This window comes from Marmota flaviventris, chromosome 1, assembly GCF_047511675.1.
Source record: "Marmota flaviventris isolate mMarFla1 chromosome 1, mMarFla1.hap1, whole genome shotgun sequence".
Lineage (NCBI taxonomy): Eukaryota > Metazoa > Chordata > Mammalia > Rodentia > Sciuridae > Marmota > Marmota flaviventris.
In genome coordinates, this window is record NC_092498.1 from 35,651,976 (window position 1) to 35,664,814 (window position 12,839).

General features: G+C 37.6%; 1 protein-coding gene across 3 annotated transcripts in view; it reads right to left on the reverse strand.

Annotated features, from left to right (window-relative positions):
- Positions 1 to 12,839, reverse strand: part of Asns (asparagine synthetase (glutamine-hydrolyzing)) — a 157,002-nt gene that overhangs the window by 14,870 nt on the left and 129,293 nt on the right. Inside the window, exons 3-5 of one of the 3 annotated variants that reach the window (XM_071612524.1) lie at positions 5,852 to 5,908; positions 4,675 to 4,773; positions 1,559 to 1,830 (exon numbers count right to left, since the gene is read on the reverse strand). In XM_071612524.1, the coding sequence (XP_071468625.1) occupies positions 1,559 to 1,807 (249 nt within the window). In that variant the 5' untranslated portion in view covers positions 1,808 to 1,830; positions 4,675 to 4,773; positions 5,852 to 5,908. Of the gene's footprint in view, positions 1 to 1,558; positions 1,831 to 2,408; positions 2,431 to 4,674; positions 4,814 to 5,851; positions 5,909 to 12,839 lie in introns of those variants that run through there. The other 2 variants (XM_027952804.2, XM_071612530.1) reach the window with 2 other exon arrangements.

Genomic DNA, 12,839 nt, shown 5'->3' on the forward strand with positions numbered 1-12,839 from the left:
AATAATGAATATATTAATAGATAAAGCATATTATATTAAGAGATAAAGCAAATAAATATTAAGAATTATTTAATCAAGATGCTCATTGTTCTTTTTATTATGTTTAAAACTTTCTCAAGATAAAAAGTTGGGGAGTTGATAAAAAATAACTTATAAATTGTATGTAAATTACTTGTGAAACATTAGCTAAATAATCTTGTATTAGAAGATTCTTGTCAAATTCAGCTTCCTAGGATCCAAATTTCCATCCTCTCACCCACTCTTACCCTGAGAATAAGCTTCACTGGATTAGAAAGTTGTTCCAATTTTAGTACTGCTAAAAGTCTTAATGTTCTTGACTGCATCCAGCCCACCCACATCTCTGTCCTTTGATTCTAATTAAGTATGCAACTACAGTAATACTCAGTGGCAGTATTATGTAAACACTGTAAGTATAGTCATCTCCAAACTACTAAATTCCATACCTTCCTTAAAAACCTCAACTGCTGCTGCTACTTCTTAGCGTGGCTATGAAGTGCTGCTCCATGGTCCTGCCCACCTTCCCAACCCTACCTTCCTTACCTGCCCCCAACTCACTTACTAAGATCCCAGGGCCGCTTCCCACCACAGGGCTATTCCACGTGCAATCTCCCTCTAAAGAGAGTGATTGTCCCAACCTTGCTTGTCCATCAGGTCTCAGTTCAAGTGCTGCTTCAAGAGCCCTTTTCTAACCACCATCTTAGATGTGGGTCTCCCATATTCATCACCTGTGTATGTGTTCTTTCAGAAAACCTATTATATGAACAAATTTTTTCCTGTTCCCTAATATTTCTTCAGTCAAAATGGGGGGCATTACAAACAGCTGGTCAACCATCACCAACTAGTAAAACCCCAAGCAGCAGCTGGTTTTATCCACTGACGTTTTCAAAACGAAATGCACCTGGACCCCTATGTACATCTCTACAGCAAAAACACTGAACAGAAAAGCAGTCATGACTGCCAAAGAGGACCCAAATACTGAATTTGACAAGAATTTCCAATCTAGGATTATTTGGCTAGAGTTTCATATAAAGTTCATATACAATTTGCAAGTTATTTTTGCTTACCTCCTTTCCCAACTTTGAATTTTGAAAAAATTTCAAATATGCAGTTTAAAGCAATGAGCACCTAGATTAAATCAACTGTTAATATTTGCCCATATTTGCATAATATCTCGTACACAAATGCACACAGTCATTATTTAGATGAATTACATGAGAATATGTTGTAGATACTATGATACTTTTCCTCTATATATTCCATAATAAGCTCCACTTAAGTGTAATCTTACCCCTCTTCTTTACCACTGTAACTCCAGTATCTAATACAAAAAACAGCACAGGCACAATTAATATTAAAAATTTTAATAGAAAAAAATTCTAAGAGCTGATTTTTTTTTTTTGTTTTGGTGACCAAGAAAATTCACCTCTTTGTGTATCAGTGTCTTGTATACTTGTATGACTAGAGCAAATGTAAAAAGTAAAAAAGCATTATACAAAATATTTTAAAACACTTGACTAGTTTTGAGGTTTTTGCTTACCGCCTTGTGGTTGTAGATTTCACCATTGTAACAGAGCCACAAATAAGGGTATTTCTTCAGTCGAATTGGCTGCATTCCAAATAGTGGATCAACCACCGCCAACCGGTGAAATCCAAAGCAGCAGTTGGTATATCCATTGACGTTCTCAAAACGAAATGCATCTGGACCCCTGTGCGCAATCTTCATAGCACTCAGACACTGAACAGAAAGGCAGTCATCACTGCCAAAGAGGGCCCAAATGCCACACATGGTGCAATGAAGCTATAAACTTTCTATGAAGAGAAAAAGCAGACCAATCAAATATTCAACATCCAATCCAAGCCTGATTAATCTTCCATTCTAGAAACCTGCATTAACCACTTCAAAGGGTGAAACATAAACCATCTTATCTACAGCAATTTTCCATTATGTTGGCAAACACACAGAAGTAGAAGATTTGATTTACTTACAAGTATGCAAAAAGGATGGATGACCTTTGCACCTAACCAGCTACAGCAGTTTTTTCTTTTGCACCCAGGCAAAATCCACATCTCTTCCCACCTTATGATTTGGTGGTCAACTACACCTGGCAGCATCCAGGTAAAATTCAGTCTTTGCAGCCTAGGTTTCCTCCCAAGATACAGACATGCATAAAGGCTACTTCCAGCCTAGCCAAACTTTTTCCACTCCAGAATCACAAAAGCCCTCAACAATCCAGGAAACTATCCTCTTGGGTGTCCTAGACGATTAAATGCCCTCTAACTATACTAACTAACTGTAGTTGGAATATGGCAGGTATACTAGAGATGTTATATGCTAAGTATAATATTAAGATTCAGTTCTTGCAAGATTTTCATATCTTCTAGCTTACCTCTAAGTAATTTATTCAAATGTGATTGAAGAATCAGAAAAACAAAGCAATATAATCTGATATCAAATATTCTAACAAAACATTCTTCGTTGACACAAGATACAAAATCTTCACTATCAAAATGTCCTAGATGACAAAACTGTTCTCAAATATTTTGGTGTCAAGGCTGCACTGGTCAGTAAGAAAGCATAGTATATAGCAACATCCCTGGAAAAAAAAAATTTTTAAAAAACACTTGGCACATTCCTGTAACCCAGAAAGTAAATAATCCTTAAAAACGTTAATTCAATTTCCAATTTCAAATTATCAACTGTGAAATAAAAGGCTACTTCATTTGGATACTGCCAGCTCAGTTATTTTAATTGAATCTGTAACTTGAAAAAATAACTACTTCTATATTTTTTAAAAATGCAAATCTGCAGCAAATGTCCAGATAATTTGGGACAAGCACACTATATACTATAACATATATTCAAATTACATCATTCACTTTGAGCAATCTTTTGAGGACATTTAAAATGAAACAAAGCTTTGGTTGCCCTTTAAGACCTGATCAAAATAATGGAAAATGGTACCAACTTAAGCAGTTTGGAAATGAAGTAGCATAAGTCCTATGCAGTCCCTTGCATGCACTTGGCCAAACAGCCTAAAATGAAAGAATTACCAATTTAGTGAAAGATTCAATACAACTTAAGATAACTACTAATAAACAATCTATAAAGGTTACAAATAGGGTAGGAAAGTGCTTTGAAAATCAAGTGTGATCATCAGAAGCATTTATTTAAACTTCTTAATGCTAACTAGTGAATTCCAGTATTAAGCCTGTAACAGGGAAACACACCCTAACCACTAAATTAAAGGGAAAAGAGGAACAATATTTTGTGAAGCATACTTATTTCTCTAGAAGGAAAAAAAATTAAAACCATAACCTATTTTTTATAGTTACTGGAATCACTCCTATAAGTCAGCAAAGGTTGTCTTATTTGCTATATTTATTCCTTACTGCTTTTGCCTGTTCCCAGTCATTTTCCATATTTCCTTCTAAACTTACACAGCTGTGCTATGCAATAGCTATATGACCCACATACGTGGCCCCATTAAAAAAGTACAAAAGGTGGAATTTAAAACATTTAACACAATACACCCAAAACAGTATTAACATGTAATTAATTTCAACATGAAATCAATATGAAAAAAATGATGAGATATTTTACATTGCTTTTCCTACTAAATTCGTCAAAATCTGGTGTTTTTCACATGTACAGCACATCTCCAATTCAGACCAGCCAGAAGTTCAAATGTTCAAAATATAAGATAACACGACAGCTACCAAATTAGCCACTTCAGTGTATTTAATTTCTGTGCTTACCAATTACTTAAACTTCCTCAGATCGCTTAGTTTTTACTTATGATCTCAGTAACCAACTAAGGGACAGGTGCAAGACCTACCTTACTTGTAATGTTATCAATGAAAAAATAGTTTTTCAGTGCTTCCAAATTATTAATCAAGCACCCAGAGAAATGAAGAAATAATGTAGGCCACGGGCTGAGAAGAAAACTCCCTTTATTTAAAAGAGTAACATTAATTTGAAGCCAGCCCTGAAGAACAGCTGTCCATTCAGTAAAGGCATGTAGTTCTTTTGCTTTTTTCGGCACTTAGCCTCCTATTTCCCTAAACAGATCTTTTCTTGGCAGGGTTTGTTCAGCAAGTCACTTGTTGAGAGTGGCTGGTCTACAGTCCAGGGGTGGGACAAGGGGTGGGAAAGGGGTGGGGGAGGAGGAGTAAACACACACGTACAGGCTTCCAGGCGACGACTGCCAAGCCAGAGACCTCCCCTCCTGAACCAGGACCTAGCCACTGCATCGCCCCTCCACACCCGACGGCGCACCGGCCACGTGCACGCTCCCGCAGGTCCGTAGCAGGGCCCTGGGACTGCTACAGTTTCACAGGATTCAACGCCATATGGTTAAAAATAATAACATTTACGGAGACCAAACTTTGGCTGCCGCTACCTTCTCTCTCAAGCAGCCTGGCCCCGGGTCGCCATTCAATCAAACCCTCAGGACCGGGACGGAGGTCCTCCCTGGCCAACTTGGGGCCAGGTGCGCAACAATCGCAGGCTTCAGCCCCGCCCTCGGTCCTCTGCCGGCGCTGCAGCATCCGCCTGGCGCTAGGGAGCTGCGTGTGTCGGGTGCCAGGCTGCTACACATCAACCTCGCCCTCCCGGGCACACGAAGGGCGCTGCGCTAAGCGGCTCCGGCTTACCTAGTAGTGAATGGGTCGGACGGGCAGAGGGAAGGAGACCAAGGTTGTGAAGTGCTGGAGGGACCGCCGGCCTCTTCTCGGCTTACAGCCGCCTGGCTCCTGTAATGCGTGCGGGAAGTTTCATCATTCCGGCGAGGACCAACCAGCGCGCAGGGGCGTGGCCTCCGGTGCAGGCCTGCAGACGCGGAGGGCGGTGCCCAAGGCGGGGCGGAGGGGGCGGAGTGGTAGGGAGCGAGGAGGAGCGACTGTGCTTCCGTTTCCTTGAGGTGTTGGGTTACCTGTTAAAGGATCGCTTCAGAGGTCTGGCTAAGTGCCACCCTGGTACCTAGGACTACCCCACCGTCTGGCAATTAGAGGGCCTAACGTACTTGGTTTGTTCCTAGGGAAATCATCACCGATTTGGGCTGCAGTGTCCCTACTCATACCTTTAATTTAAAGTCTTGAGTTCTCCTTTTCTAAGAGACAGTCTGATACATACATGTAGATACGTAAGCATTTGCTAAAATAATAACCAGCAATGGGGAGAAGAATAACTCAAAGGATGGCTGTTGTGTTCTTCTGCCTACCTCCAGGCAGCATTAAATTTGCCTTCCTGTAGATATACTATATCTCAGTATATTTGTATTTTGTGATGGGTCGTGGTTGTATTTCCGCTCAACCAGCTGTGACCTTCCTGGTTGTGTTGATGTCTTCACTTTTTGAGTACTCAGAGCTCAGCAAATACCGCTATGTGGCTCCTAGACATATATTTGATTCAATTGTATTCCTTATTATACTTGGCTTTTGACACATTTCACTTTAAGGTTGAATTCCTGCCTGAATTTGACAACTACTTGAGTGACTATTAGTATATCCTATGAGCTCTTTAGGTTTCCATCTTTTTTCTGATCTGTAGAATTATCCCCCAGTGCTGGAGATTAAACACAGAGCCTTGTGCATACTAGCCTATCTCTCCATCTTTAACATAAGGAAATGAAAACCCGAAAGAGGTCCTTCAAGCCCTGAAATTCTAAGTCATGAAGTGATAAGAGCTCTTGAGAGCCATTGTACTGAGGGAGGGAAGTTAATTCATTGTCATCCTACACTACCTATCTAATATTTTAAAGTAAAAATAACATTACAATGTGGAAATTTTTGCATTAGGTCAATTAGAAGTAAATTATTCAAATTCACGTACCTGCACTTGTAGACACAGAATGTGAAACCAGGTCCTTCTATTTTCATCTCAATGTGCCTATGGAGAAAAATGATTAGAATAACTGGGTTGTCCTAGAGATGCTGATAAAGGAGTAAGGGGCTGGCATAAATTTTGTTATTTTTACTAAACATGAATATTTCCATTTATAATTAAATGTATTTTCTTTTCCAGATTTTATTTCAATTTTCATATTGCAGTGTTACCCTGTTACCCTTAAATTAAATATTTTTCCTATTCATAATCTGCACAGAGAATTTGGGAGAGGAACTTTCCATTTTAAAAACACTAGAACCAGCACTGCCTTAAAAGTCATCATTTGGTAAAACAAATGATGAACTATTAACATAGATTGTGTACATATTTGTTTTGTAGAACTCTAGATTTTATGGAGCTAGGAACTAATTACTCTTCCTACAAAACATCTATTTAGTCCCAAATAAAAGAAGACTTAGCCTGGGGTGAGGCATAGATAAGAAAACACTGACAGAGCTGAGGGCGGGGTGAATGGACACAGAAACAGAAAAAAAATAGTCTGATCTGAAAGATTAAAAATTTATACGTAAGAACCAGTAATTAGAATCAGAGTAATTGTTGCTTTAAAGGACTTAAGAACAGAGCGCCATGAACACAGAGAACAATTAAGTATGGTTCAGAGTAAAGCTCACAGAGTAGATGATTTTGGAGCAGAAACTGTTATAATAACATTAACTGCCATTTATCAAGGACCTCCTAAGTGCAGTGCATTTCAGTATAAGTTATCTGTATGCTACATCAACCATGGAAAATAATAATTACTCTTCTCTTTTAACAATTAAGGATGTGATAAGTGGTTCAATAAGGTTTATTAAAATACCAATACCAAACAGCTACTAAATGGCTGAGCCAAGTGTTTCAAACCTAATGTGGTGACTCCAGAGTGCTCATGTCTCCCCAGGAAGCTGCACAACAGGCTCAGCAGGTAAAGAGCCCTTCCAAGAAATGTCAGTGAGACATGAAAAGTCTTGATTTGTCCCTGAGGACAGCTGGAGCCAGTATATAGAACAAATGGGAAGTGCCCATGAAGAAGAGATTCCCTTATAAAAGAACAAGAAAAATTAAATGGAACAGGGCTGAGGGGAAGCTGCAGGAAATGGGAAGAATGCATTTGGAAGAAAAAAAAAGCTTGTTAAATTACTAATCATTGAGTTGGTGTGGGATAAGTAGGTTGGAGTATGTTATAGTTTGGATACGAGGTGGCCCCTGTGTGAGAAATTGCAGGAATGTTTAGAGGCTGTAAACTCCTACTAGCCTCATGGAAACACATTAATAATGTTTGGTTGAAAGACTAGAATATTGAGGTCTGGTCCCAGATATGTTTAGTATGTTACCAAATGTAATCTTTCATTTTTAGGCTTTATCTGAATTCCTTTCTTGGAATCTAATAAAAGACCATAAAGAATTCTTTTTAGTCTAATTAGGCTATTAAGAACGAATTCAAAATGGAGTAAATTAAATTCCATGCATGTATGATTATGTCAAAATGAACTCAACTATTATGTACAACTATAATGTACCAATAAAAGCAAAAAGTGAATATTAATGAAGAACAAATTTTGAAATAACCCTACATTCAATATTTCTTTACTTATCAAGTTAAAATTGAACCTTTTAAGTTTGTGCATATATCCAAATTAGATTAAATGTTTCTCAGGTGAATAAGCACATTAAAAAAAAAAGAACAAATTCATCTTGATCCTGTTTTGAAAACACCCTTGTGTCAGTATCCCTACCTTCACCATTTCCACTCTATCATTCATATGTTCCCAAAGATTTTTTATGCAAAATTAGTAAGTGTTAATTTCAAGATCCACAGCCAGAGAACAAACCTAGATGAGAATATTAGTTAAAATGAGAGTTTTTACGTGAAATTATTGTTGGTGTATAGTTTTGAATAAGAGTGGTTTTGACATAAAAAATTGAGAAGACTTACATGACAATAGTTATATGTTACCCATTGAGAAAAATAAGTAGTAATTTATTTTTAGTTGCTAAAGTACTTAAGCTTTAGCAAAGATTTTGAAACTAATTTTCTTTCCTTTAGCAAAAGAGGTATCTATGTATATATTGAAATATAAGCCTTTGCATGTGTTCATGATGTCTCTGACTAAAAAGGAAGGCAAGACCATTTATAGAGTGATATTCTAAGGAGAATGAAAATGCTTCTGTAGTGACAAGGGCCATGAGAAATTTTTATGTGAAGTGGAATGATCAGATTGACTTTCTCCAAAGCTAATCCTGATACCTGTGAGGCAGATCAACTGTGGTAAGGAGCCAGGCAGCAAGATGTCAGTTAGGAAGCAGAGGAAAATGTCACCTGTACTGCCATGCAGAGGCACCTCTCCAGTGACTCGGAGACCAACAAACTTAAGGATGCGGGATTAAGAATAATCCAAACTGTATGACCAATGTGATTCTGCAACTTGTACAATCAGAAAAATGAGAAATTATACCCCATTTGATTCAAATATATGAAATGTCAAGATCATTGTACTGTCATGTGTAACTAATAAAAAAAAAAAGATTATATGAGAAATATCCAAAAAAAGAAAAATCCAAAATGTTCTAGACTTAAAGAATGAATTGAAGGAGACATCATGATAAGAAATAAGGAATATTAGAGGAGGAGGTATTGATATAGGGACATTTGGCTGGTATGGGAAGGGGACTGGAGTAAGGGGCAAGTAATGAGTTTAGTTTAACCTCCACTAAGGTGGAAATGCTAAGCTACATACATTATTAGGTAGTCGAATGTCCCCATCTAAAACTAAGGTTAACTGAGTTAGAGGTTTAGAGGAGAATAAAATGCAGTCGTTATAACAACAGCTTTAAAGTCAAATAGACAATGGGTTCAAAGTTCTGCTATTTACTAATTTGTGGGATTGGGTGAGATTTGGAGCCTTACTGAGCATTAAATTTCCTTATTTGAAAGTGAAGTCAGAAATACTCAGAGAAGTGGTGTAGATTGAGTGAGACAAGGCAGATATAAAGGTAGCAAAGTGTCTGGCACACAGTCAATGCAGATGTCCTCATTTTTCTATAAGTTATTGAGCCATAAATAGCTTAGAAATTGAAGGCACGGGACTGGAGCTGATAACCCTGAAGTACACGGAGAGGAGAATCAAGACAGGGCCTCAGGGTTGCCAACTGCTGAGGGGCGGGCAGAGCACAAGCAGGCGAAATAGGCTGAGAAGACACAGAGGGAGGGGAAAGGAGACTGAGGAGAGGGTGATGACCCGTAAACCAACTAGAAGAGTAGCAACAAGTAAGAGGGTGGATCAGAATCATCCCACTAAGCAGAAATAGTGGAAAAAAATAACTATTAGCACTGCCAGTGAGGATTTCTTTGTTGACCTAAATAGTAGTTTGAAGAAAAATAGGGTAGAGGCAGGACACAGAGATAGCATTCAGCTTTCCTGGAAGTCGGAAAGCTTAATTATCAAAAATAGATATAATTCTAAGAGAGAGAGAGAGAGAGATGTAATCTAGCTTAAAAACAGGAAGAGATTAATTAGTAGAATTAACAGATGTGAAGTAGCTCTCTCTAGGAATATTCCCCTCAGTATGCGATCATGCTATTATTTTTCCCATCATAAAAACAACCACAATGACAACTACACATAAACCCTCTTGACTCTAGGATTCTACTCTTCCTCCATCTACTGTTCTAATTTTCCTTACCTTCACAGCAAAATTATTTTAATTCCAAATTCTAAATTCCTCATTTCCAGTTTTGCTTTATTCTCTCCTACACCACTCAAAAAGAGTTTTTTCCCCACATTTTACCAACACTACTCTGGCCAGAGTCACCAGTGATGGTCCTATTGTGAGATCCAATGGCCAATCTCAGTCCTCACCTTAGTCAGCCTGTCAGCAACATTCTACACAATTAAACACCCTCTCTTCCCTTTAAATGCTTGATTCATTTGAATTCCAGGAAACACATCATCTTGATTTTCTATTTTTTTTTCAGCAGTCATTCTCTTTTGTTTATTCCTGAATATCATCTCGGTCTCTTAATATTGGAGAAATCTACAGCTTGGTCCTTGAGCCTCTCCTATATTTTAAAAAATCTATAAAACCCCTCCTATTTTTTAAATCTGTAATCTGAGTGATGAGCAATCAGTCAGCAATCAAATCAAGACTCATGACTTTAAAACAATATTACATGCTGATGACTCCACAATTTATATTTTAAGTCCAGACTTTCCAGAAATTCTAGACTACTACATCCATCTTCAATTCAGCATTTCCACTTGAAATCCTTTTTTCCAAAACTATAAAGTATTGAGATATATTTGGCTAGGTTAATGTTGGCTAATATTTTCAAGTATGTGGAGCCCTTTCCTAACATCAAAGAATTAAGCTTGCACAAGGGTAGTTATAATTAGCATCCATTGATAGAAAAACTTATCACGAAGCAAACTACTATGACTTTGGTCACACTTTAAGTTTGTGTTTCACTACTATTTCATATGCTTGAACACTTACTTTTATAGATGCCAACTACATTTATTTCAGTCTGTAGATGAGAGCAATATTTAGGACTCAAAATTTCCCTTTTACATAACTCAGATATAGGATCCACCAGTTGAAAAACATACAACTAGACTATATATATATGTATGTGTGTAAAATATACATACTTTACATATATACACATTTAACATATATATAGTTTTCTTGCATACACACACACCACACCCCAAAATCTTTATGTGTTCGAGGTTGAGTTCACTCTATGAACTGTATATAACTTGATAACCTAGATAACTTGATTCCTGTTTTCATTTCTAGACATAACTTACAGAGATTTTCTGTTTACAAATTATTTCAGAATGATGAAAACAAAAATCCTCCTGGTTAGCTCTTCAGGCTTGTCTTATGGTTTTCCTTGCATCTGCTCACATGCTAACTGCAGTTCAAAATGTTCAACAGCAAAAAATAAGACTCAAGAATGTCCAATATGCCATTAACTGCCATGATATTTTTAAATTTTAATTTACCATCTTGACCATTTTTTTTAATATCTTTATTTTTATTTTTATGTGGTGCTGAGAATCGGACCCAGTGCCTCACGCATGCCAGGTGAGTGCGCTACCACTTGAGCCACATTCCCAGCCCTGCCATGATCTTTTTGCTTTCTGATATTTTAACTAGATATTCAACATATCCCTGCCTCATTTTTCTTTGTGCAAAATAATAAAATAGCTACTTGAATAGTCCTCAAAAGACAAATCTTGGAAAAATTAAGATGATCCTTGCAGCAAGATATAGGATGAACTTATAGTATGGAGACATTAAAAGAAAGAAGATCAGTTAGGAAGTGATAGTGGAAATGATATCTCTGGGGTAAATTCTTTAGGATTCAAAGCCAATTAAAGAGGGTAAGGGAGCAGAAGCATTCTAGGATGTCTCCAAAATGTCTTATATTTGCATGGATGGTGATATATTAACAATATGAGAAATATAAGAAGGGAAAAATTGGAGAAATGTGGGAATCAGTTTGTTCACATTAATGTCAAAGTTCCTGAGTGAAAACCTGGTGTTCTCATTAACTGTTGCACATCAATAACATGCATCAAAACCAGCTACCAAGATTTTTTTTTCCACTAAGAATTGGGAAATACAAAGCAAGTCTCCATTTTTTTTTTCTTTACTGATTGTCTCTAAAGTGTCCCCACAGGTGTGAGGCCCCAGTCTCATGTTCAAAATAGAAATCTGGGTTGGCAATATGTTTGTTAGCATACAATAAGATTAAGGCAACAGTTATGCAGTCAGATCTAAGATCAAATCTTAGTTCTTGTAAGCTGTGAATTGAGCAAATTATACAACTTTTTTTTAGCTTTATGCAAATGGGGATTGTAATAATACCTTTTTAAGATTATTATAAGAATTAAATATGATAAAACATACAAAGAAATAAACATAGTTTCTGGCGTATAATAATTGCTCAAAAAGTGGCAGATTTTGAGCCAGGCACGGTTGCATATGCCTGTGATCCCTGCAGCACCAGAGGCTGAGGCAGGAGGATCATGAGTTCAAAGCCAGCCTCAGCAATGACGATGAGGTGCTAAGCAACTCAATGAGACCCTGTCTCTAAATAAAATACAAAATAGGGCCTGGGATGTGGATCAGTGGTCGAGTGCCTCTGAGTTCTATCCCTGGTACTCAACTCCCCCACCCCACCCCACCCCCAAAAAGTGGCAGATTTTGATAATCAGAAACATAATTTGAGGGTGGAAACAATCATCCTGAAAGAGCAAGAGAGGTAGGAATTATGGGCCAGGCCTTAAAAATGCCAGTATAGTAGGAGTAAAGAAAATGATTAAGCAAATCTTGAGAGTGTAGGCAGAGATGATAAAAAATAATAATAATAATAAGGAATGGTGAGCTAGCAATGGAGAGAAGTGTTTTAATAGTCATATAGCATCAACATAAGAATTGAGGAAATTTTATCACTGAGCTGAACAACAAATTTGGATAAAACTGTTTGTATTAGGGTCCTCTAGAGGAACAGAATCAACAGGAAGTATAACTATAAAAGATGATTTAGTTGGCTTAGGCCACCAGAAGTTGGATAGTACACAATGGCCATCTGCAGGCTAGAGATCTGGAAGAACCAGTAGTTGTGCAGTCCAAGAGGCTGAAGCCCCAGAACAAGAGCTATCAACAGTGTTACCCTAGTGTGAGACCAAAGGCTTCTGGTGAATCACTGGCTGAGTCCATTTTGGAAGAGTGAAGAAGTGACAGTCTGATATATCACAGCAGCAATCAAGAACCTGTTCAAAAAGAATCCAGCTTGCATCTTCAACAAATGGTGCTGGGAAAACTGGAAATCCATATGCAACAAAATGAAACTGAATCCCTTTCTCTTGCCATGCACAAAAGTCAACTCAAAATGGATCAAGGAGCTTGATATCAAATCAGA